At 44.1% G+C, this 24,699-nt stretch overlaps 1 protein-coding gene across 3 annotated transcripts; it reads left to right on the top strand.

Annotated features, from left to right (window-relative positions):
- The first annotated feature begins 2,874 nt into the window (after positions 1 to 2,874).
- On the top strand, positions 2,875 to 23,853 carry C6H11orf24 (chromosome 6 C11orf24 homolog). 3 transcript variants are annotated; one of them, XM_033063381.1, is made up of 6 exons: positions 2,875 to 2,980; positions 3,750 to 3,872; positions 7,226 to 7,322; positions 19,520 to 19,758; positions 20,763 to 20,879; positions 22,041 to 23,853. In XM_033063381.1, the coding sequence occupies exons 4-6, from the start codon at positions 19,602 to 19,604 to the stop codon at positions 23,201 to 23,203; spliced, it is 1,437 nt and encodes a 478-aa protein (XP_032919272.1). In that variant the 5' UTR covers positions 2,875 to 2,980; positions 3,750 to 3,872; positions 7,226 to 7,322; positions 19,520 to 19,601; the 3' UTR covers positions 23,204 to 23,853. The 3 variants fall into 3 exon arrangements, with proteins under 3 accessions (XP_032919272.1, XP_032919274.1, XP_032919273.1); XM_033063382.1 differs by lacking the exon at positions 2,875 to 2,980 and adding an exon at positions 3,110 to 3,183; XM_033063383.1 differs by lacking the exon at positions 7,226 to 7,322.
- The last annotated feature ends 846 nt before the right edge of the window (positions 23,854 to 24,699 follow it).

The raw sequence follows: 24,699 nt of genomic DNA, 5'->3' as shown, positions 1-24,699 counted from the left end.
ATTATCAGAAAAAATAATAGCAGGCTAAATAGGTTCTTGGCTTAATTAAGACTGGAGTTTACACCAGAGGTGAATCTGGCCTACACCAAGTTAAAACTCTGTTATAGCAGCTTGTATGTACCACACACAGAGCTGGAAAAATGATGCTTCCCTGGGGGGACAGCTTTCCCAGGTAGGCTGGGAACCTCTCTTGGCAGTGGACAAAATGGGCCATTACAATGCAGGGCAGGGAGTTTCAACCTTTTATATGTTTTAATGGTGTTCCACATTTTCTTAGACAAAATAGGAGATGTATGACTATTCTTTAATTTGCATTAACTGGCTATGTTTATTTGAATAGTCCATAAGAGCAAATATTCCCCATTCAAATCACCATCTGTTCTTGAAACAGAAATGTGTTATTTCTTAAACACAGATCTGCCGTTTGGTCTCCAGCTCAGCCAGTGCAAAGTCCCTGAATGGGTCAATGTCTGGAACAGAGCTTGACAATACTGAAACCATTTATGATTAAACTAATATCCTAAAATCTCCTTTCCTGTACCTCCAGCCCCAAACCCTTTGATAGCATTGTGTTGTATCCCATAATCTCTACTCTCCTGACAATCTGGAATAAATGCAAACCAACTGAAAGCTCGTTTATATTCTATGAAAACCTGCTATTGCAACCATGTCTTAGTACTCTGGCGTTTCACACGAGACATGTAAAGTTGCAAAGATCTCTAAACACTTCGAGATTGTCCTCTGGGTGTCTCAAACAGAACAGCTCAACCTTCTCTCCACGCATTGTAGGGAGACAGGCAAGTGAGGGCACGTTCATGATATCCCATTCTCTTTGGCTGCATGATCACAGCTTTTTTCAGTGCCTGCACTTTTCCGCTGTGCATCTGGACTTCTCTATGGGCATTTTTTTTTCTCTCCTGGGATTGTTTCTCCCAGAAATGTGTTTGTTTTCCCCTACACCAACCCTAAGGGCACATGCCCTTGTGCTTTGCTCAACAGCTTCACAATATTTCTTCCATCATTGTTCTTGGTCCTGCCAGATAATCTGTTCTACAGCAGACAGTCCCCCTCCCCCCTTCAGCTGTCTCTTCTAATTCTCTTACATTGCAGGGCTTCCTTCTCCCTTCCTCCTCCTCTGGAAAGGAGGGGAAGGAATATTTCAGTAAATGCTGGCATCCTATATGGGTGATGGAATGATATATCTATACAATGTATACAGACAGACATGGTTTAAATTGACTACTTAATGTGGAGTGCTGGCTAGCTTTGCATTTTATGTATTTTTAATTAACTGATGGAGCAGGGTTTCAGCTCCTACTGAAAGGAGCCTCCTCCTCCTCACTGCTCATTTTGAAAAGCAAATTTTTGTGTTCTAAAATTACATTGGGACATGTGAATGATTTTGGCATCACTTTCATCTACGGCCAGATTAGCAGTAGCAGACAAATCCATACATGACTTGAAGGAACAAGGATTCCTTCCTCACCTTTAATGGTGCAGTTACTATGTGAAACATCTCACAGTCTGGACTGTGTCTGTGTGTGCACAAGGCTGGTTTCTGCACAGTTTTTTTGATGACTCTTTTTTTGTGGCATCACCAAATGGTTCCAGCTGGAAGGGATCTTAAACATCATCCAGTTCCAGCACCCCTGCCATGGACAGGGACCTTCCACTAGTCCAGGTTGCTCAGAGCCCCATCCAGGCTGACCTTGAACACTGACAGGGATGGGGCACCCATAGCTTCTCTGGGAGAGCTGACCCAGTGACTCACGACCCCCACAGTAAAGAATTTCTTCCAGTGTCTAATGGTTGTCTTCTTAGGGCAATCTGGAAATAACCCAAAGGAGCTGAATTCAGGAGACAGTGTGCTTGCTCAGAAATGGGCAGCCATGGTTTCTTGAAGTCATGCACCCGATGCCACTTCATGGAGCCAGCTCCACACTTCAGAGCGCAGCTCACACATTTATATCATGTACGTGTCTGCATATACATGAGCAGTACATGGTATGTAAACGATTCAAAGATCTGCTGCTGGCAGGGTTTGCCCCAAGCAGCTGGGGGCTCTCATGTGCAAACTTTTGCCGTAGACAGCAACGCTAAAAACAACAAAGCAATCGTCGAAGAGCTGATTTCTGGTCTTTGATTTACTATTTATTTCAGCAGCATTCTCGGTTTAAGCAATGCTGTTGAGAATGGACATGCATGTGCAGTAAAGCAAAGACTTGCACAGTGCACAGGTTATATGAGAACAGTTATGTCTGGATTATGGTGAAACGTGTGTTTTTCATACTCCGGGACAGCAAGACGCTGTTAGCCAAAACACTTTTTTTTTTTTTTTTTTCCCTTTTATTCCTGCTGGAAGGTGATAACGAACCATAGAATGGTTTGGATTGGAAGGGGCTTTAAAGCTCATCCAGTTCCAGCCCCGACACCACGGGCAGAGACACGTCCCACTAGACCAGGCTGCTCAGAGCCGCGTCCAGCTTTGCCAAGGCCGCTTGGCCATGCCACGACCCGCAGGCGGCGGGGCCGCAGGTCACGGTGCGGAGAGCCCAGGAGGAGAAGGAAAACAGCCTCGTGTGAGCACAGGCTCTCTAGGGCTGCTGTGCCCTGGGCAGAAGTGCGCAGACACCCCCAGCCACAAGCCCGGGTCCCGGGGCCCGGGGCCGCGGTCCCGTCACTTCCGCGGGCAGCGCCCGCCCTCTGCCCCCGCCGCCTTCCCGGGGCCTTTCCGGGGCGAAGCGGGGGCGGGGCGGGGCCTGCGCGGGCGGGGCGGGCCGGGCCGGGCCAATGGCGCGCGGGCGGGGCGGGCCCGGCCGTGGCATGTGGCGGGGCCGCGGGGCTCCGGCGTTCCTTCGCTTCGCTTCGCTTCCCTTCCCGGGGCGCTTCCCTGCCTGCCCGTGCCCGCGGGGCCGCGCCAGCGCCGGCCGAGCGCTTCTCCCGCCCCGACGCCGCGACCTCCCAGGGGCTCCGCCACGTCGTGAGTTGCGGGCGGGCGGTGACTCGTGCTGGGCCTGAGGGAGCGGGGCGGGAGGGGCGAGCGGCGGCGCCGGGAGCGCGGAGCCCGGGCGGCTGCGGCGGAGCGGGAGCCTTGGCCCGCGAGCGGGCAGCGGCCGCTGGCAGCCGTTCCTTGAGCTGAAGTTGCGAGCACGTTTGTGGCACGAGTTGCGAGTCAGTGTTGCAGTAAGTTGCGGCAGCAGCGGAGGGAGCGGCGGCTCCGCTCCCCTGAGGTCCGGGAGCGCTCGTAGATGGTTTTGTTAGTGGGGAGGCGGCGGCGGGGACAGCTGGGTTTCATTGCGGGGGAAGAGGCGATTGACTCAGCAAGTAACCCGACGGAGTGAAACATTTTTAGGCCCTGTGGAGCACCTCAAAGGTCCGGTGTCCGTAGGGGTAGCCACCCGCAGGCACGGCATCGCTGATATGTAAATATATCGTGTGTCCGAATAAACAATATTGGGTGATGCAAGTAAGGTTACGCTGGTATGTGGCATCCTGTGGTATCGCACTGAAATATTTTTCAATTTATACTACCTTAAGTAAGGGTTTTCAGAAGGTTTAACTGTGCCCTGGGCAATGTTAGCAAGGTATCAGCTGGAGTCCAAGAAACGGCAGGAAGAATAAACACCGTCCTTTGACCAGGCTCTCAAATACGGCATGCAGTGGGGATACCCTATTGCAGTGCATCTTCGTCTGGTGGATTCAGCAAGTCCTCTAACTTTCCCCTCTGTCTCCCAAACTTTGTTTTCTAGGATTGGCAAAGAAAACTGCTGTTGCAGGATCGTGTCAAGTAATGTGCCTTGATGTTCTACATATTAGCTGACTGAATCTCTGCCAGACTTGGTCATGCACCACCATTGCTGTTTCCTGATAAAGTGAGTTATCTGCTTACTGGAGGGACAAACCCAAGAAATCCTCCCCACCTTATGATAGGTTGCAATGCAGTTTTGATGAGCAATAGAAACTTGCTGATAGTGAACATTTGGTGCCCTTTAGTCCTCAGAGGGTTTGTGACTGAACAGTAGCTTTGAAAACTAGGCTATAGGATGCAGGTTAATGCAATGTTTCTGTCTCAAAAGTGCATGTATTTTTCTATTCATCTAATCTATCTACCATAATCAATCACTACTATCTATGTTAATGCAGTCCATTATGTGGCAATGGATACTTTAGAAGGAATCCATCAATTTTTATTAGCTTGCTTGTCTATAGTAGCTTTGTGCATGTGCTGTGCATGTTTGCTGCTTGGTTCTGGCTTTTATGTGTATATAATGCATGTGTATACACATGTATTATTTTAGTACTTTTTTGGGAGAAATTCCAGGCTACATACCTCTTAACATGTTGGTGAGGACATCTTTATTTTTTGGTTTTAATTACAAATTCCCTGCTGGTTTTATAAACCCATCTGCCAGGAAACAGACTTTGCATCTGGTTATCTATTATTGAAATTCTTATTGGCACATCCAAACAACCTGAAGCCTCTGCCTTCTGAGGGAAGTCTCCTGGCACCGGCTTTTGAAGGCTACAGGCGTAGTTTGCAAGCAAAATTTCAAGCTTTGTTGATGAAAAACTTGAATGCTGAAGACCTGGTGATGTATTTAAAATGTCTGGATGCATACCCAGGATTACAGGAAAGGTACTAGCAGACTTTTCACTTGCATGTTACTGGCTACATTTTCAAAGGAAAATATTGCAGGGACATTAAGGAATGGGGATATTTGTGCATAGGAAAGCTGGAGGAAAAGGCAGTCAATTCACCAGGACTTGCAGGTAGCTCCTCAGCTGCTGTGCATTGCAGAGCTATGACAACCCACACCAGCTGGCCATTTGTCCTTGTTTCAGTTGGGATGGGATGCTTTTCTGAAGGAGGTGCCTGTACCTATGTACACAGCTGGTTCAAAGTTCATTTGTGAGGTACATGAGATATCTTCCCACCCCTGTCCAACACAGTAATTGTTGGATGAAACTCCATGGGTTATGCTGAACCAGCAGCCAGACAAGATGATCTTTATGGCTTTTTCTCCCCTCCTGCCCTTAAAAGGGCTGGGGCAGTATCCCTGCTGTGTGTGCTGTTGCTGGTTGCCATCTGACACTGTGTGCTCTGGCTTAGCAAGATTGGTTCCCTTCCCAACTTCCAGCCTGTTCTGCAGGTATAATTATTTGTCATACCCCACATGTCAATGATATCCAGCCTGTCTAGGTCTGGAAAGGCTCCCAGAGGCCTGTTGGCTTGGTTGATAGCAAAGCCAAGAAGTCCTGTGAAATAAACTGCTATTGAACCCTCTCTTGCGTGATGGTAGCAAGCATTTGATGTGTTCATTCCTCCAGTCGTTTCTGGCTCCCTTCCTACAGCTTAGACTGGGAGGAATTAGTGAAGGAGTTGTGAATAGGCACCTGAGGTCTAAGGATGCTTCTAGCACTACAGGGACAGTGACACTGCTGAAAATTAGTGTAGGCAGGACCTGGTTGTGCATTTTGGGTTCACAGCTCCTCCAACTTTTGGCTGCTGGCAATGCAAGAGAGTCCCCATGCAGGTAAGGTGCTTGGGGTGTTTGTGGTACAGCATTTCACACAGGAAAGGACAGTCTCCACCATGGTATGGAGACCCTCTTCTTGAGGGAATGTCTACATGGATATTTCTGCATGTTCCTGTGTGGAACTTGCCCAATGAAAGTAAGTAGCAAGAATTGCACCAGTGGGCTCTAATGCTCCATGGAACCACGTGGTTGTCTTGCTGGTGTGTAAAGTAGCACTTGGTTGCTGTTTTTGCTCTCTGGCTTGCTCATTGCTTTGGTTCTGTGGGTGAAAACCTTGCATTTAGCTGAAGGCTCTGCTTTGTTGTTCTTATGATTTTGCTGGAATGAGGTTTCCTCAGGGCAGTTTTGAATGTCCATCACCATAGTTGCCAAAATATCTGACAGTCTTCCATTTCCTTTGCTGGCTTTATTTTTCTTTGCTGTTCTGGGCAGAGCCTCTTCAAGGCTCAGATCTTGGGTTAGGTGTGCTGCTGCACTGGCACCAAGGTGGTGCTGTGTGGTGTCAGACTGGCTGGGACTGAAACCCTGTCTCCAGTGGTGGCATTGCTGTGGTGGGAAGGCTGGTGTTTAAACACCCTTTCCAGAATGTCAGGTCTCTGGAATGGCAACGTATGGGTCTGGATTCTTCATCACGTCCTTTCCTGCTGTTTCACATAACTCATTAACTGTTTGGAAAGCACACTGGCTGCATGTTTGGTCAGTTGTTTTCTTGCAGGACGATGTGCTGTGAAGAATGGAACAGGAGGCAGAGAGCCAGGGGTATGGGTACTTGTTTATTTTCAGCCAGCTGGATTGTTCCCCGGGGTGGCAGGACCCGCATTCCATTTGTAAATCTTGTACCTGCTTGAGGCAGCAGCTGGTGACCCATTGGAGCAGGAAGCTCAGCCTGTGCTGACAGTGTGGATTGCAGGGGTGTGCCTGGACTACCTCTGTGATCACCACAGTTCCTGGCACCTTTGCTTGGGGAGACTCAGCTGGGCTGTGTTCCCTAAAGGATAACTAAATTGTGTTCTGCAGATGTGGCCATGGGGTGTCCAGGCCCCCATAGCTACCTCTCCGGAGAGGGAAGGAGTCTGTGTACAGGGGCCTTTTTATTAACTTGAGACCTTCAGCAAGTCCCCTTCACTGCTGCTGCTAACAGTGACTGTCCAGGAGGGCATTGGGATTGCCTTCCTTGGCTCCACCTGACTGTGACTTAGGGCCAAGCCTGGAGAACTACTTAATGCAATAGCTCAGCAAAACACGCCAGTGTATACTTCTCATGTGTCCCATGTTCCTGGTGTCCTGGTTTCAGATTTGTTTTTCTCTAAAAAAGGGGTGAAGGAGAGTGGCTGATAAAATTTGTGTTGAATTTTACATGTATGTTTGTGTTGGGTTTATATTTGCTTGGCTTGAGGACACTTTGCAGCACTTTAACTAAATCTGGTTTTAAATCCACTTAAGTTAAACTCCTACTACAACTAACGTGTGGAGACCGGGATGAAATCTCATTAATTTTAATAGGATTAAGCATATTCTTTTGCTGAGTCGTCTTCTCTTTTTTTTTTTTGTTTGGCTTTTCTGTATGGAAAGCAGGATAAAGCTTTCCACTCTTCGACCTCTTTGTGTAAATGCTTTGACAGTCTCACAGAAATGCCTCTCTGGTTGCATACAATAACATTTTACACATTTTTTTCCTATGCTTTCAGCTGTAGTCCTACTGTATCCAGGCTTTTATTGGCTTTTGCTTTCCCTAAAGGCGCAATAATTCCTGACAGCAAGAAAACAGTTACAAGTGTTTGCATGGTAAGTTTCTGCACTCAAAATCATTATTTTTGCTTTTGGTCTCTCTGGATAGATTTGAAACTGCTGTAAAACAAGCCAATTAGTAGAGAAAAACTCTCTAGAAGTCAGCAGGAACTGAGCATGTGCAGATGGGTGAGGGCAAAATTAATCCCTGTTCATCAACCTAGAATAAACTGAAGAACAGGAAGTAAAGGCAGAAGTGGTCGAAATGCAGACTGGTTGAAGGGAAATATTGGGCGTCTGTCTAAGATTAAATAACCATTAACTGGAGAGGAGGCTGCTTCATGCATTTGTGTTGCCTTGTTACTTCCACATTTCTCAGTGTACATCATGCCCTGAATATCAGTATTGATACAGGAATTTGATTTGTTTGTAATTTGTTATAGGAACACTCCTCTTCCCTCTCTCCATCTGAAAAGACAAATCCCACAGCAGGTATTTCTGGATGTTCTTGAGATGCTTCTAATGACACACTTACCACGTATGTGCTTTCATAAGGAAAACTGACTGTCCTGTAGCTGTGTACTAAACGGATTTCAAGAGACTTGATTTTCATTCTCACTTCCAGCTCTGACCACTTCCTCCTATAGCTATACACAAATGACTCCTATAGCTATACAAATGACTCAGTCTTTTCACACCCCTTTTCCCACCCGGTGAGATAAGGGAGGGTTCATCTACCTGGCCTCTGCTCTGCTCTTTTGAACTGATGCCCTGTTGTGCTATGGCCCAACCCATATTACAAAGGTTGGGCTGGTGTTCGTGTCAGCAGAACTCCTCTATCCTATCAATCCTTTTGATGAAACTTTATCAGTGTGTTGTCTTGTTGGCAATAGCATCTAGATTGAAACTCTTGTATCTAATTAAAAAAGGAGAATGTGGTCAGGAAAAAGCCTTTCTTGGGTTTTTTTATTTTCCATAATATAAACAGAGATTGTCTTACTAAAGGGGTTAAGGATGAGGAATCCTGACAGGTGAGAAATGCCCAGTGATATCTTGAAATTCTCTATATGCAAGCAAAGAGCATTTATTCCTGTCATAAAAGGGTTAGGCTTAAATATTACTTAGTTCCAAACCCCCCTGCCATGGACAGAGATGATGAGGTTGTTCAGGGCTCCTTCCAGCCTGGCTTTGAACACTTTCAGGGAAGGGATATCTACAACTTCTCTGAGCAACATGTGCCATGCCTCACCACCCTCCCAGTGAAGAACCTTTTCCTAGCACCTAATCTAAATCTCTCCTTGTCCTGTCACTGTCTTCCCCTGTAAAATGTCCATCTCCCTCTTTTTTTAATATGCCCCTTTAAGTACTGTAAGACCACAATGAGGTCTCCTCAGAATCCTTTTCTTCTCCAGCCTGAACAACCCCAACCTCTGTCAGCCTGCCCTCATAGGAGAGGTGCTGGACACAGCACTCCAGGTGGGGTCTCACCAGAGCAGAGAGGCAGAATTTCCTCCCGTGACTTACTGGCCATGCTGCTTTCAATGCAGCCCAGGCTTCTGGGCTGCAAGCGTGCATTGCTAAGACATAATTTGTGTCTTCATCTATGATGTTTTTTAAGGGATTGCCAGCAGTTTATATCTGCATTGTGGAAGTGGCAGGACCCATGTGTTCTGGCTGTAATGACCATCTCTGAGGTGGCTGAAGTAGGCATGTGCTGTGGTTGGAATGCATTGCTGACAATATCTGGGATATCCCTGACTTCCATGGGCACATTTTGGGTGGTGAAACCAGCAAGGGAATGCAATGCCATGAGCCTGCTGGTGACTACACAATTTTATGCAGGTCCCAGGTTCCACAGGTTCTGCTAGACTGATTCTCACATAAAAGTTAAACTTGGGCTTTGTGTGTTGGCAGAATTATTGCCTAAAACAGATGTGCTAATGTGGAAGCAGCTGATAATGTTCTTCAGGGACACTTGCTTGAGTCAGAGAAGCATGTGGCCTGGTCTGAGCTCTAATGCAGATGGTTTTTGTTACCACCTGACTTGGTAAGCAAATGCAGGAAGTTGTTTGTTTGCTATTTAGCAAATAGCTTTTGACTGAATCTCATATATTTGTAAATTCCTGTTTGTTGCTTTTCTGTCCATTGCCAAGGGAGCAAGGATTTCTAGGCTGTGAAATTCTTGTATAGAAGCTGGATGTATGTTGATGCAATGAAATATAAAGTATGTGAATTAACAGCTGTAGCAGAAGTGGGTTTCCAGTGCTGATTTATCCTCTTGAGTAATATCTAAATGAAAGAGTTTAAAAATAAAATATAAACCGAAAATGCTGGTGAGTTGGGAAATTTTCGTTGCCTTTTTGTTTTCTGCAGGTTTTGGCAATATTAGTAAGCAGTTCTTTCTGGGTGGTATGTTCTGCACTTGGTCTTTGACCCCTCTGAAAGTGGAAACAGATGTAATGCAAACTATGGAGTAGGCAACCTGTCCCCTGGGAGCTGAGTGGAAACAAACCCCTCTACTGAATGAGCTCTTAAGTTATTGCATGTCTTGGGACAAATTTGTTTGCATTAAATCGGTAAGATAACACCTGCAGAGGTCCTTTCTGGAGTTAAAATATATGCTCCAAAATTGTGATAAACAGCTGACTCTGACATTCACATTGGCAGTTGCTTCTTAGCAAGATACAGTGAATGCCATCCAGTGAACGTGGAGCTGTCACATGAGATTTCATACAGAGATTCATCTGCATAAAAGATGTCTGGGTGAAGGAGAGAATTTGTAAATAAAATACGTGGACAAATTTATTTCAGTATTTTTCTCTCATCCCCAGGAATGTTACTGCTGGAGGGAAGTGCTTTAAAAAGCAAAGACTGAAATGATGGGTATGCAGCTTAAATGATTAGAGATTGTAGATCTTGATAGGCATCTGTACAGGTAGAGTTATCTGTCTTGGCCTGTAGGTGCTAGAGGGTTTGCTAAGCAAGATCTTCTTCAGATGGCTGTCAGGAAAAAAAAAGGCATATAAACCCAAAACTAACCCCAAAATCCTCAGCATGTGATCCTCACTGCAGTGCAGTTTTTCTACTCCGTTGTCAGCTTGGGCAGGTTTACCTCACAATATAATTCCAGGCAATTGAAGTGAAAGTGCCCTTCTCCATTACATCCTGAGAAGATGCTGGTTCTAAACTGCCTGAAATAGAGAAGGAACCTGAAGCGAAGATTTCTGGTCCTCTGACCCATTGCTTGTCTGATCTCTCTTGGAAACTTTCAGATTTCTGGTTGATTTTAAGAAGGGAACACTCTTTTCCATAGTTGACAGTTGTGATGCCAAACATGGATTGTGTCACTCTGACATTCTATAGAGATGGCTCTTGACAGTTCTTGGTTTGCTACAAACTGCAGCTTTTAAGAAAAGCCACTTCTCCTTGTGCTCTGAGGCAGTTTACTGGTGGAATTTAACCCCTCTGCTTCATTACACAGGAGCAAGAGCAGCTGAGAGGTTTATGGGTTTGAGGTCCCTACAACCAGCTGATGGGACTCTTCAGCCTTCAAGTTGGACTTGTTAGTCTGGCCTCTAATTCTGAGGGTCCTAAACTTTGTTTAAAGGGCGAGGTTGAAGAAATGTTGTACCTCAGTGCTCGCTGCCTGGGTTCTCACTTTTCTGTATTTATAGCCATTTCTCATTTTGCAGAACCTCTAACAGCAAACAATTTGGAACAAAAGGTGTTGTTTGATAGGTAGAAGTGTGAATTTCTAATTCAAGTGTGAATTATTTCATGCTTGGCACATCTTTTGCTTTGTGTCTTGATTTTATTCAGTCACAATCTGTTCCACCTGTTGATTCCTGACCTGTAATGGTATTGTGCTGATCTGATGATACTGGACAGATTTGTACTGGAGTGCACAGGAGCTGAAGTCTTCAGAACATGTCAAAAGCAAGCAGTAAGAGTTACTGCTTGTAGTGTGGTTTTCACATGCTTGTCCTTTACTTTATTTTTGTTGTCTGAGCTTGGACAACCTCTCCCAGGGAAACTCTTGGCCTAGATAATTAGTGTGTGGTGAGCTCATCTTTGAACTAGGGTCTATCTTACTGGCAGTTTGGCTTTTCTAGTTCACTGTTCCCCTGATTACAGGATCGGAGCATCTTTGGCATAAAATCAGTGGCCAGAAGTTTCTAATAGGTTCTGTCTTCCTGCTGCTTCTAGGTCACAGCTTCTGGAGGAGTAGGAATAACCTCTTAGTGTTGTTACAAATTCAGGTGTTAAAATTTTGAGAGAGGTTTCAGCTTTGGGGTTTTTTCTATGTTTGTTGCTGTATTGCTGGGCAAAAATTTAAGACTGATATAAGCACAGAGGCATCTGAGATGGCTTCTGAAAATACCTGTATTTGTGCCCCCATCTGTCCAGTCAAATACAGAACACGTTTCACATTTGTGTCTAGTGCAAGTTAAACTGATGTTTGTGGTAGTTGTAATCTCTCCTGGTGAGCTGCTAGGCTGACTTTGTGTAGATGCCCATGACATTCAGGTGACCCCCTGAATTTGTTTTGGTTTTCTTGTTAGCCACATCAGCGACAGACAGACAGACCTTCTACATCGAACTCAGAAAGGTTCAGAAGAACCTGCTGCTGCCTGTGCAGTCCCTCTTCCATGGATGAGGGGCTCTGTGGTACTGGCAGAGCTTTGAGGAGCTGAAACCAAGTTTATTTTACTTTGATTTATTAATCAGTTTTTGATTATCGAGACTCAAAACTGTTATAGTTACTCTGAAATGGAAAAGAGAGCCTAGAGCAAGGCAGGAGAGCACAGCTGCTGCCCTGTTGGTGTGTAGATGAGACCCAAGAGCTGGGCTGAAGTGCTTCTGCAGATGCTGCTTTGTCAGCCCGTGACAGTAAGGAGAGGGAAGGATGTTTTTCCTCTAGGTTTTGATAACATATAGATTTAAATTCAGGTTAGTGCATGACCTGAGGACTTGCTGGCTATGACTACCCTGCCACAAGGAAGACCAGCAAGGATGAGAAGAGCTGTTACTGTATTTGGTTCTTTATTTGTTTAGAAAAAAAATGATTTGGCTAAGCTTTCCCACCCATCCTGCCCTGTGATTTCCACACCTTTCAAGCTGTCAAAATCACAAAGCAGGGATGCATGTGCCAACAAACTTTATTTGGTGTTGCTATAAATATATTCCTGGCTTGGAAACTTCAGGAAGAATCTCTTCTTTGTCCTTATATATGTATGGTGGAAACCTCCACAGTGTCATATTTCATTGAGATAAGCTGGAGTGTCTTTTTGCTGCATCTCACCTGGGAGATCTTCCATATCTACCTTTGTTTTTTAACCTGAGTTGTTAAATAGAGGAGACCTCCTGTAATCTTAGGAGCCTTTAGGTTGTTTTGCTTGTGAGGATAACCAGAGGTGGATCCACATATGTTAAAATTTTTTAAAAATTTGTGTTTGTGGACATCCTGAAATATGGAAAATAAAGATCTTACTTCCTTGAAGAAAGGAGAAATAGCCAAAAATGTTTCTCTTTCTTCCAGTTGTTTTAGGACTGAGCAGACATTCCCTTTCAGTCATTGCACTGAGGTCATGTTTTGGCTCTTTCCAGGCTCTCTGGACGTTTTCTGTTTCTGAGCTCCCACAGTTTTGCTGGATGCTTTTGTAATGTAAGGTGACGTTTTTGCTGTGTGTAACCCTGCTGAAAACCATGCAGAGGTTTAAATTCCTGAGCAAAGTTGCAGGACCTTGTGTTCTGCATGGAGGTATGTGTTTCCATGGGCCTAAAATTAGTATTTCAACTACATGAACCTATAGAGGAGCATAATAATTTCTCAGAAATATCTGGAGTGGAAGATAGCATTTCAGTGATACTTGAATTGATCTGGATTGCCAGGAATTTGCTGACTTTGGTAAAATTCTGCAGGGCAGGAGGTGGGTGGGTGACCAGACTTTAACACACTGGCACTTGCTCCAGAAGTAACACTTGGCTATTTGTATCTTCAGGCTGAAGTCGCTGCTTGCTAAGTCTCTGTTAGTGCCACACTTGTCAGTGTGGGACTCAAACTGTGCCTGCAGTGCTATTATTTGTGTGCATGTGGAATGTGCTGGTTCCAGCCTCTAATGCCAGCCCTCAGCAAGCATGAAGCACCTGCACTGCAGAGTACCTGCTTCTGCAGGCACTTAGAGAAACCAACGGAGTCGAGAGTTGGCCTGTTGCCCTTCTTGATGAACTTTGCTCTGTGTTAGTTCAAGGGCTGCAGAATTCATGTGGGAGCCCACTGGGATGGTTCCTTTGAGGGTCTTGTTGAAAGCTGGTTAATTTGAAACACATGGTGTGAAATGCCCTGCATATGATCTCCAGTCCCCATGAGACAACAACACGTCTGAAAACTTCTATCTATCTGCTTCGGGTGCAGACCAGACATGGGAAGGTTGCAGTTGAGCTATAGTACACATTTTTATTGCTTAAAGGTATTTTTTGTTGACAGATTTATTGTTCAGTCACAGCTTTATGCAGTTAGCCTTTGGCAGCTTGCTTTTCTGTATATTAAAACTAGATTGTTTCAGATATTTCAAAACAAGGCACATTTTCATAAATCAAATAGCTGTCTGATCATTTTTCACAGGAAGAATGTTTTGCTGAGTAGTGCTTCTCAGCATCAGAACTGCAGCACATGGCACTAATATGGGAGAGAAAGGATGATGGATGGGTGGTGCTGGTTTGGGAGTTTTAAGCTTTATTTCTTCAGAGGCAAAGCATGATGGCCATGAAGCCTCAATAGTGGCAATGTGGATTGTCCTCCACTGTGTAAGCTGTCTGCCTTGTGCCCTGAGAGAGGAACCAAGGAACAGAGAGGTGGGGCTGGGTAAAGCTGGTGGGTAAAGCTGGTAGAAACAGCTTTGCAGCTTGTCAGTAACTTTCTTGGGGAGCCAAAGGAACTTAACGGCTCTAAAGCTGCTGTTCAGAGAATCTTCTAACTTCTGGATATACTCAGCTGATACTGGGTCAGCCTCTTGTGCCTTGGTGTTGGCCCTGTCTCCAAACCTATCTACATGTGCATCTTCAGCCTTGGAGAGAAGCTTGGCAAGTAAAATGCGTCTGAGGATTGCAGTGCAGATTCCCTGTCTCCTGTGTTCTTGCCTCGATTTACAAAATGAGATGTGCTTGTCTTGCCTTAGTGAAATCTGGTTTAATTCTCTTTTTCTAAAGAGAAAGGTTTCACTTCTTTGGAGAGCTGACAAAACATTAAGTGTTTAGGAGCAAATGCAAGTGGGAAACAGGCCTTATGCCTTCTCAGGTTGATGGGAGAGTAGCATTGCCTGCAAAAGGCATTCCACCCCAGTTTTCCTTGCTTTGTTGTTATACTGAACATAAAGTATTTCTTTGCAACTCTGACCTTATTTCATACCTAGTCCATGCACACTTGTGAGTGTGACTTTGGAGGCAGTGTCTATTGGCTCTTCACTGATGGCTCAAAGGAGCAGGTGTTGCCCTAAATGGTTTGCTTTGCACACTTTGTACCTGTAATCTTTGACACCCACTCTCTCTCTTTTTGTGTTTTTTTGGTCTAGGTCTGTATCTCTCTTCACCCTGGTGCAGTCACTTGCATGCACCTTGCAGCTGCTTAACCAGGAACAGCTGAGGCTGCTGGGGGGTCATGGAGGCAAGGGATTTATATTCCAAGGGCTTGTCGCTGCTCTTGCAACATCATCCCAATCATTGTTCTTTGAAATAATGATTTTTTTGTTTTAATTTCCTTGGCTTAGGCACTGTGAGATTGGCAAGAAGCGAGGAACTCTTCTGAAACCCAGCAGGCAGTGCCCTCTGGTTATGTGTGTACACTGCAAAGTCATCAGTCATTCAGTTGTTGACTCAAAGTTATTCTGGTTTGCCAGCATGCTTATTCCCTGCTGAGTTGCAGCCGCAGATAACAAAAGTGAACTTTGTATTTTTCAGAGTGTAGTCTTTCCCCAGATTTTATTTGTTGCTGTCTTTTGTGGTTTGGTTTTGCTTTGGTTTGGCTTTGAATTTCCTTGGGGGTATTCTATAGGTGGAGAAGGTAGTGCTTGAGGAGTGAATTTTGCCCCAGTTTCTCAAAATTGCTTCTGAGGGGAGCATTGCAGTCATCTCTTGGGCTGTGTTGTCCAGACAGGGATCAACGCAGTTTGGACAACAGGGTTTAGTTTGTGTTGTTCTGGGTTGTAGGTGTGGGGGGGGTGGGTGCTCAGAGGGGTCTCTGAGTAGAGATGGAGCCATGTGGGACTGGCTAGAAGTGTGGCAGGAAGTCAGAAATGCAGCTTATTGCTTGTGATAATAGAGGGCAGTTGTTAAGTTGGGAAAAGTGATCTGTGAGTAATTGTTGCTCCTGTTCTGGATGAATGGAATTGGCTAAGGTGGAAGAGGCCATAAAAACACACCTCTAGCTGGAGTTTGATATTTAACACAGCATCCCAAGCCTCATCTGGACTGCATTAAGGTATGGCTGCAACTGGTTATCCTCTCACTGGTCTTGGGAAGGAGCTGTTTGCTTGTCTGATACTTAGTCTGTGCATTGCGTTGGTCTGCTTCACACACTCACTCTGCAGTCTGCAAAGGGATTTTTATAATTGGCTAAAGGATGTTGAAAGGTGTTTTAAGCTTGTTGTCTTTTACTGAGTGCCCATGGGGAGGTGTATCAAGTTGGCCCCTGAGGAGACCACGTTTAGTGAGAGGGAAAGGGGGGACAAATCTGTGCATGAGCTTGGCATGTCCCCCAAACCAATGCTGACCTAATCCAGAAAGGCTGCCAGGTGCTTGGGAAGAGGTGAGAGTCATTTTCTGTGGTTTTGTGTTGTTGTGCAGTTGTTGCAGTCAAGTAGAACCAAAGTGAGCTGTGATGGGGAGGACTTCTAGTGAATTGATGTGGTTGAGGATACAAAACATCTCTTTGCATAGGGGATGTATGTTAATGCAACAGCTTCTAGCTACTGGGGTGATCATTTGATCTTGCAAATATATGTAGTTCTTGGGTTGGTTGAGATTAATATTACTATTTTTTTGTCCTAAAACTGAGATATTAATGATAATAATGATAGTATTTGTTTATAGCTATAAAGCCATTATATCTGCAGTTTCAAATGCAATGCAAGATATTTATTCTTTGAGGGTGCTTTTATAATTCCAAAATTATTACTAAAGGTATGAAAAAACCTCATATAATAAAGGTTTTGTATTTATATTCATTGCTGTTATTCCTTACTAGTTTATTTAAAACAGTGTATGCATACATTACTACACGGGTAATTCATTCTCAGGGTCACTTCTTCAGTTGTAAAATAATGCTTCTTATAAATCCTGAATCTTGAAAAGGGCCGTAAGGTGCATTCTTTAAAATGTGAAATAGATCAATGATGTGGGGTTTTTTCCTTTCTGTTTGTGGATTAAGTACTGCTTTCTGAATCTCTGCCTATGACCTGTGAACTTTTTTAAAAGTGCACCTACTTTGGCACCGTGTGGTGGGAGTGCAAGTTGCCAAACTGAGGTGAGGTACCTGTAGTGTCTTTGAGGGAACCCAATTGACTTCCTTTAAGTTGAAGGATTTGGGGTTTAAAGGAAGTCCTTGCTGTCTACTCTAGGAAAATCTCTTGTGGGCAGAATATTTAGTGTTTTCCCTTGCTTTCCTCTTGCTCCCAGTATTATCAACTGCAGCTTTCAATGGTTAATCTACAACGTGTGCAAAGAGTGACAATAAGAGTGTGATAAAGGCTGAGACAAACTTGTAGAAATGCCTTGCAATTTGGGACAGTGGGAAAAGTATTGGAAATTGGCTTGGCTGAGCAACACCCATTAGTATTACCAATTCCCTGATGAGGATGTGGGGCTGCTTTCCTGAGCAGCTGATGCTGGTGTAGCGTGTTGCAAAGGCTGTGCTAGCGTTGCACAGGTTACCTCCTCTCCTGTCCTGATTCTTTCAGCTTTGTTAAGGTGCACTTGGAAGAAGTGATACATAAAGAGCAAAGTCAGTTTGTGCTGTGCTTGCATAGTGTGTGATGTCAGAGAGGCCCTGGCAGAGCTGGTGCTGGCTGGACACCGGGCGTAGTCACTGGTACATGGGACTAGATGGGGCTGCTGAGCTGCCTTTCCCTGCCAAGACTTCTGTCAGGTCAGATTTAGAAATATTTCCATCTTACAGGTGAGATGATGCAGGCTTGAACCTCTGGCTGCACTGAGAAACTTTCTCACACAAAATGGGTGATGCTGTGCACACTTCCTCTAGGAAGAAAGCTGCAGAGGGGTGCATGAGCTGAGGTCAGCAGTGCAATGGCCCTACAGTCATTTTGGGCTTCCCATCTCTCTGGGAGAGCAAATCTAAAAATGCTCCATCTATTTTCAACAGGTAAAATAACTCTTTATTAGAATAAATGGGCAGGAAGGTATCAGCAATGGAGAGAGGGGGACATCTGAGTTGGATCAGAAGGCAATTTTATTGAATATACAGGGTTTTACTTGTATGGCACTTATGTAGAGTTCTATCTTTGGTAACAATTTCCCATTGGTTACGTGTTCTTCATGACATCAGTCACCTGGTAACCTTATCACAAAGTTTCACAACATGTTTCTTGGTCACTTCTTGCCCAGGGAGCATTTATCTATGTCTGTCTCTCCTATGGTTTCAGCCTGATTAGGCCTAAGATATCAGGCCCCTTTATTAGTTCCACTGTACTGTTTTATTCCCTAGAGGAAGGAGACCCTCAGTTCCTCAGGGAACTTGAAGATTGACTAAGAAAACTGAATTTAAGGCACTGCATTTTAGTATCAAGTTTTATTCCTATCTTTGGCTCTTTGGCAGTCCAGTGTGCACCTGTATATTGTGTGTCCTCCAAGGAACTTGGGGTAGCTTTTGTATTTCACCTCTTTTCAGATAGAGTGGTTTTGAAGCTGAAACTGTTGCCCTGTCCAGTGCTTTAGGATATAGCAGAAGGAAAAATTGGAAACAAAAGTTTTAATGGTACAAAGCATCAAAATATTGCAATCTGAGTCACAGTTAGCAAACATTATTTGGGGCTTTTTTTGAGGAGTAATAGCTCTTCGATTCTTAAATTCACAAGCATGGTTGAAACTGGAGTTCTCATGGTTGAAACTGAGGCTTCTAGCCTGGATGCCTAAATTAGGGTCTTACGCACATTACTGAGGGCTGTTAGATGTTCTTCACTGTGGTATTTATACCATTCACACATGCTGCTCATTCTGTGTTGTGAACTGCCTTTGCAGTCATCACATCCATCTCGGAGATGGCACACAAAGCTGAATCTCAACACTCTTTGAAGGCTGTCATTTCTCTTCATAACTTCAAGGATGGTGACTAAAGCTTGCTTTAGTGATGAGGAAGAGGATTGCCCTTAAAAATTACTTATGGAAGAGGCTTACAATAGGTCTGGTTCAGGCTGAACTGTTTGGAAGCTCATTCAAAGCTCCAAAAACCTCAGAAGCAAGAGGGTAAGTCCAGATAGAAGCTACTGAAGAGGGTAAATCCAGATAGAAGCTGCTCATCTGCTCTAATGTCAGTGGGAGCTGCTTCAGTGTCTTCAGTGACAAAAGCCCATCCATTGAGTCAAAGTCACATGTGTGCATTAGTAATGAAGGAAAGACATTATCTATTGTTTTATGTGGGGAAATGAAGGCTTACTGTGTGTGTGAATATTCTTCAGTAACAGCTGTGACTGTGTAATGTCTTGGAAGACCAGAAGTAGTGGGTTTTGCTGGTTTTCAATCAATATTTTTGAGCTCTTTTTAATGAGCAGGAAAACAAAAGCAGAAATCAGCCTGGGTACTTGGTTTTGACTGACTTGATATAAAGACAGGGCCAAGATGATGGTTCCCCTGTGTGCTCAGACTGTTCCAGTGTCCAAACCCTGTTCCAGCGTACTCAAACTGGTGAAAACCCTTCTGCTGAGCCTGGGCACAATATTAAGGGTCCCAGAATGAGTCCAAAGACATCATATCTGTGCTGCCACATGCTTCTGGGCTTTGAGATTGACTTTGTACACATGGCTTTTGACTTGAGCTGTTCCCCACTGGGACATGAGGAGGGAGAGCAAAGTACCTTTTCCAAAGAGGGAGCCTCTTTGGGAAGTTGGGAAGGGTCTTTACTCCTCCTGCCTCTGAGCCCTTGCTTGTTTGTGATGTGCAATGATACTTGCCTGCCTTTTGTACATATTTATTTTCCATTCCTGCTCTTAGGGATATAAATTGTTCTTTTTTTTTTTTTTTAATAGGTATATTGCGGTGGATCTGAAGTTGATATAAGAGAGAATTTCTTCTGGGAAGAGAAGCTTCCCTGTAAGGCCAGCCCTGAAGATGTGGACTGCCATTGTGTTCTTCCTGCTGATTTCTATCTGTATATGTGAACACAGGTTTTCTGTCCTGAAAGGGAGAGGAGTCCACATAGTGCAAATAAACAGGCTTACAAGTGAAGAGCAATGCAGGCAGGCTTGTCAGAGTCCAGGTGCTTCAGGTGAGGTTCTTGTCTCTTGGATGGAATCCCAGCTGAGTTTTCTTCTCCTTGAAGGTCTCTGCTGCTCCTTTGACTTTGTTTAATTCCAGTTGTTTGCAGGCATTTACAGTTATGGCTTCTCTGTGCAGTGCTGTGGTGCTGAATAACTTCTGACAGCTTTGGTTAAATTGAATCCAGAATAACCATTTCCCAGCTTCCATAAGAAACAGCACGTGCTGTTGGTGTGCACTGATAGCGTGCAAACAGTGTTAGGTCACTAGGATTGAAGAATGATTATTCCCTGCTGCCAGATGTTTGCAAGTGAGCAGTGCTGTTGTAGACAGCTGCACTAGAACGAGTAATCTTTGCTCACTCGTATTTGTGTGTGTTTTCTGCCTTGGGAGAAACTACTTTGTTCTACAACCAAGCGCGGGGTTAAATCTGTTGAGGTAAAAGCTGTCTCACTACCTCTGACATGTCTTCACAAAGAATTAAACTTCTAAGAGAGTCTTTGAGTTGTCCTTATGAATGTCCCAATCCTGTCTACAGATGAGAAAGCTTGTAGCTCCTACAAAAAGCTGGCGAGGCTGTGCTGAAGATGATGCTTGACTCAGGTGGATGAATATCTGACATTCACATGGTCAGGAACCCAATAAAGATGCTGGTTTTAATGGTCATTAATGGTAATTTTCCTCATGAAGAAATCTAGCTGAATTTACATGGGTCCTAGCTGTAGTGCACTTTGTTTTACCCTGTTTGGGTGAGTGAACTGCTGTTGTCAGGAGATGCTGCAAACAAGTGGGAAGAAGACAAACAAGTGGGTAGGCTACATTGGCAATATTGGTATCCCTGGCTTTCTTTGGTTATTTTCACTAAGGCTGAGTTAGGATCCTTTAAGGCCAGACCTTCTAGGTATTGTGTAGTTTGGGGTTTTCCCACCCCGCCCCCCCTTTTTCCCCCCGCCACTTTGAAGCAGCATATTTGGTATCCTGTGTGCAGCAATCCATTTTCTCTGCTGTTTTCAGGGAGCCATCACTGTAATCGGTCTGTGCCCTACCAGAATCACTGCCTCCTCCTGCAGTGTCACCAGCTGAGTGTGTGCCAGAATGCTGGAGAACAAGACATCAAAGATCTGCTTGCAGGTAAAGCCATCTTTTAGGCTTCTGGGAAATTCAGGATCCTTATTCTTTTGCTTTATATGCCTGTGTTTAACCCTTGGTAGGCTTTCAACTGAGGAAGATGGGTTGTGAGATGCCTGCAGGGTGATTTTCTAGGTACAGTTCACTAGAATAACTGTTTCACTTTGTCCTAGGGACTCTGGCACTTGCATGAGTGCATGATGTGTCTTTGAATAGCTTTTGTAACACTTACTGAGTAACAGTTTGTCTCCATGTTGAAGACATCATTCATTCAAGCCATTTGCATGCCACACGCTGTCCTAGCAAAAATAAAAGCATAACAGATGCATTTATATCTTTTTTCAGAGAAAGAAAAATGTCCTGGCATTGTTTTTTCTCTCAGATTGCCAGGATTTTGTTCCAGAGTCAACAGACTGCTTCTTTAATCAGAGCAGCAATTGCTCATGGTGACTTTCCAGTGCCAGGGTATTCAATTTTAATAAAGTGACACAATTACAAAATGGAGCTTATTTTTAATTGGAAAATCAATCTTGTAAAGTTTGTTTCAAGAGTTCACTCTACCCAACTTTAAAAAAAAAAGAATTTGCTCATGGTTCTTTTGGGTTGATAAAGGTTTCTCTGCAATATAACAACTGGACTTGTGATAAGCAGATGGGATTTATGTCACAGTAAATCTAGCTCACTTAGTTGTGAAGGAAATTGTCCTGATGTATGAAGGTGTAAGTAGAAATTTGTGCTCAGTTTTGACAAGTGAAAATTATGAATCTAGGCACAAAGGCTTTGTCGATGATGTGTAACTTTGAAAGCATGAGTCTTCTCAGGAACTGACATTTGTAAGACTGCTCCTGTTGATACTGTGCTTCTGCATTGTAGCTCTCTACTTCATTACTCCCCTTTTGTGAAATTAATTCTCTGGTTGGGCAAATACTGGAGGTCTGTGGCAGAAAAAACCAAACCAATAAACCTCAAAGGGGTTATGTGGAATAAAGGCAGGGTGGTCTTGAGTTTTCATGTTCTTGCTAAATTCAGGACTGATTTATTCCACTTGTACTATGTGTACTGCAGAATATGTGTTCTGGTTTGTGTGTTGGGGGGTTGAGGTTAGATTTGAGCTTGAGAGTTTTTTTTATTCTTATGAAAGTCATTTGTTTTGTCTTTTGGAAGAAATTGTCAGTGGCAAATGGGAAACAGCCCTGTTTCAGCACCAGAGCCATCTGCAGAAAACAGAGAGGATGCTGCATGCACGGATTGATGGACGCAGTGTGGAAAACACGTTTTCTTTAACTGCTCAGACTCACAATATTCATTTGAGGGATTTGCCTGGGGATGAGAAGACAGATGTTGCAGCTAGTACAAGACAACCAAGTGCAAGCAATGCTACCACCACTGCCCCTGCCATAATAGCAAACATTACACATGCGACTTTCTCTACTACTTATGAAACAACTGCCAAAGCCTCAAATACCCCTGGAGGTTCTAATACCATTACTAAAGCCACGTCATCCTCTACCTTTCCTTACCCTCAAGCTAACATCTCTACTCCTTATTCCAGCAATGTCAGCCAAATGGTGACCACCAGCCAAAAATCAGGAAATAGTAGCTCTGTCCCAGTATTGTCCCCTACTTCTGCTCTCCCCACTGTTGCTTCTGAAGCAGGTACCCAAGCACAGCAGCCTACACCGGGTGCCACCAGCGCCAGTGCTCCTCACCCTGACAACTCCACCACTGCTGGAGCTGACCTGAAGTCACTGATTACAACACTGACCTCCCCCATCCTGCAGGATGCCGGAACATCTTCCACCCCTTTCACACGTGCCACGGCATCCATCCTGACAGAGACTTCTCACTCCATGAATCCAGTGCATACTAGCACCTTGCCAGATCTAAAGCCAGAAGCAAATACAACCACAGCATCTTTGAATGAATCAACTTCTATTCTGGGCTCTACACGAGGTGCCATGGCTTTAACTACAGCCTCTACAGTAGCAACTACGACTGAACATGGGATGAAGTCAACATCTGATGTCTTTTCAACCACCACAGCTCCAACAGATGCAGCCAAAACAACAGACGCAACCAAAACAACAGCTTCGGGTCTCACAGAAACTCAGGACACAGACAATGAGTATCTTCTCGTTGCTGCCGAGCCCTTGACTCAGTACTTAGTGGATAAAAGTTCACTGCTTGCAGTGCTTTTAGTTGGTATGTTCTTTTTCATAACTGTTATAGTGCTTTTCCTCATGCAGGCCTATGAGAGCTATAAGAAGAAAGATTACACACAAGTGGATTACCTAATCAATGGAATGTATGTGGACTCAGAGATGTAAAGAGGTGGGGATAAATAGTTGGCAAGAGATGGAAAGGAGATTCAAAGTCTGCCTGATTTGTGTTCCCCTTTCTATCTGCCTATTACACAAACTGAAAGTGCTTCCAAATTTACTTCTAGTGCAATTGAGGAGAAATGCCATGTACTGTATTAAGAAAAAATAATACTTTTTTATTTGACTGTGCAACAGATTGCTGTAAAATGAGGAATAATTTTTAACATTTTCATAATGCACAATAGCTTTGGCCGTTATAATTCATTGCAAAACAAATCTAACAAGGTGTAAGTTGCCATCCTCTGAAAATGCTGTAGTGCTTTTCAGCTGTTTACAGTGCAGGTTGTTTCATTTGTTTCACGTGTGTGCTCCTCTGAAAACAGAGCAAAGGATGCTGTCACCTTTTGTGAAGTGCTCCCAGATAGCCAGATGAGAAGTGTGGAGTACTGTAGCAACAGGAGACTTTTAATCTAGCGAGTGTCATATTTCAGTGTGCTTCTTGCTTATGAAGAGGTCTGTTTACAAGGTATTGTAAACTCTGTTTACTGCTAACCCAAGGTATCTTTTCACCACGGAGTGGATTACTGTGCCTCTGCACTTAAATGATCTTATTTTTATATTCAGTTAATAAACGGGGCCCTGGAAGGGCACATCTTCTTGTGTTTCTCATTTCATTGCTGTCCCTGCCAGTTCAGAAGCAAGCAAATGAGCTTTTGGGGCTTAAGTAAATTAGCTCCACTTCAGTGTTCCAAGTGTGGGGGCTTTGAAGACCTTGCTGAAAGCGTGGACATGCCATAGAAGATACTGATCATCTTCCAGAGTACTGCTTCTATAATTTAAAACCATTATGCTGCCAGTCTCCCAGGTATGCAGACCCACTTACTGCTTATTATCTTTCATGCTTAGAGCATCAGCCTCTGTTTTTGGTTTTTCTTTTGTGTTTAGCACAGAGTTGTTAGTATTTTGGGAACTTAATTGCACATGCAGTTGAAACTTGCCTCCCAAGATCTGCAGCTGAGAAAACGAGTAGAAAACACTTGATTTTTTTTTTTAATTTTACTTTTTTTTTAAATCTTATTTGGATGACACGTACATACCAATAGCAAAATGCTGGATTGAGGTGTGTTGGGGTTTTTTTAACCATATTGATAGCTTGTCTCTCACTTTGAATTAGTTGGCTCTTCTTTAATCCAGTTTACATGTAATCTTGAGTGAGAGAGATAATAAGCAAACCTCAGCATTTGAGCTGCTGAGTTTCAGTTTGATTATTTACTCAAATTTTTGGGCTGTTTAAAATTTGGAGGGAGCCTTTACCCTGGAAGAGGCTACTTTGTAGGCAACTTCATTGTCAGCTGAGAGTGATGTGGAAACAGCTGTAGAGAGCACAAGAAACAGCACAGCCAAGGGGTTGTTTGAACAAAGTAGACTGGAGAGATTTTCCTGAATCTTACTCAACACAAATTTTGAGTGCAAAACTTCAGCAAGTAGGGTTTGTTCAGGAA

Source organism: Catharus ustulatus, chromosome 6 (genome assembly GCF_009819885.2).
Source record: "Catharus ustulatus isolate bCatUst1 chromosome 6, bCatUst1.pri.v2, whole genome shotgun sequence".
Classification (NCBI taxonomy): domain Eukaryota; kingdom Metazoa; phylum Chordata; class Aves; order Passeriformes; family Turdidae; genus Catharus; species Catharus ustulatus.
The sequence above is the reverse complement of the archived record's forward strand: the minus strand, read 5'-3'. Positions and strand labels throughout refer to the sequence as shown.

Bases quoted from the DNA above. Each gene is read 5' to 3' on its own strand.
- C6H11orf24 (XM_033063383.1), top strand. From the start codon at position 19,602: ATGTGGACTGCCATTGTGTTCTTCCTGCTGATTTCTATCTGTATATGT. The intron at 19,759-20,762 runs GTGAGGTTCTTG...TGCTGTTTTCAG, and splicing joins TCAGAGTCCAGGTGCTTCAG to GGAGCCATCACTGTAATCGG. The intron at 20,880-22,040 runs GTAAAGCCATCT...GTCTTTTGGAAG, and splicing joins CATCAAAGATCTGCTTGCAG to AAATTGTCAGTGGCAAATGG.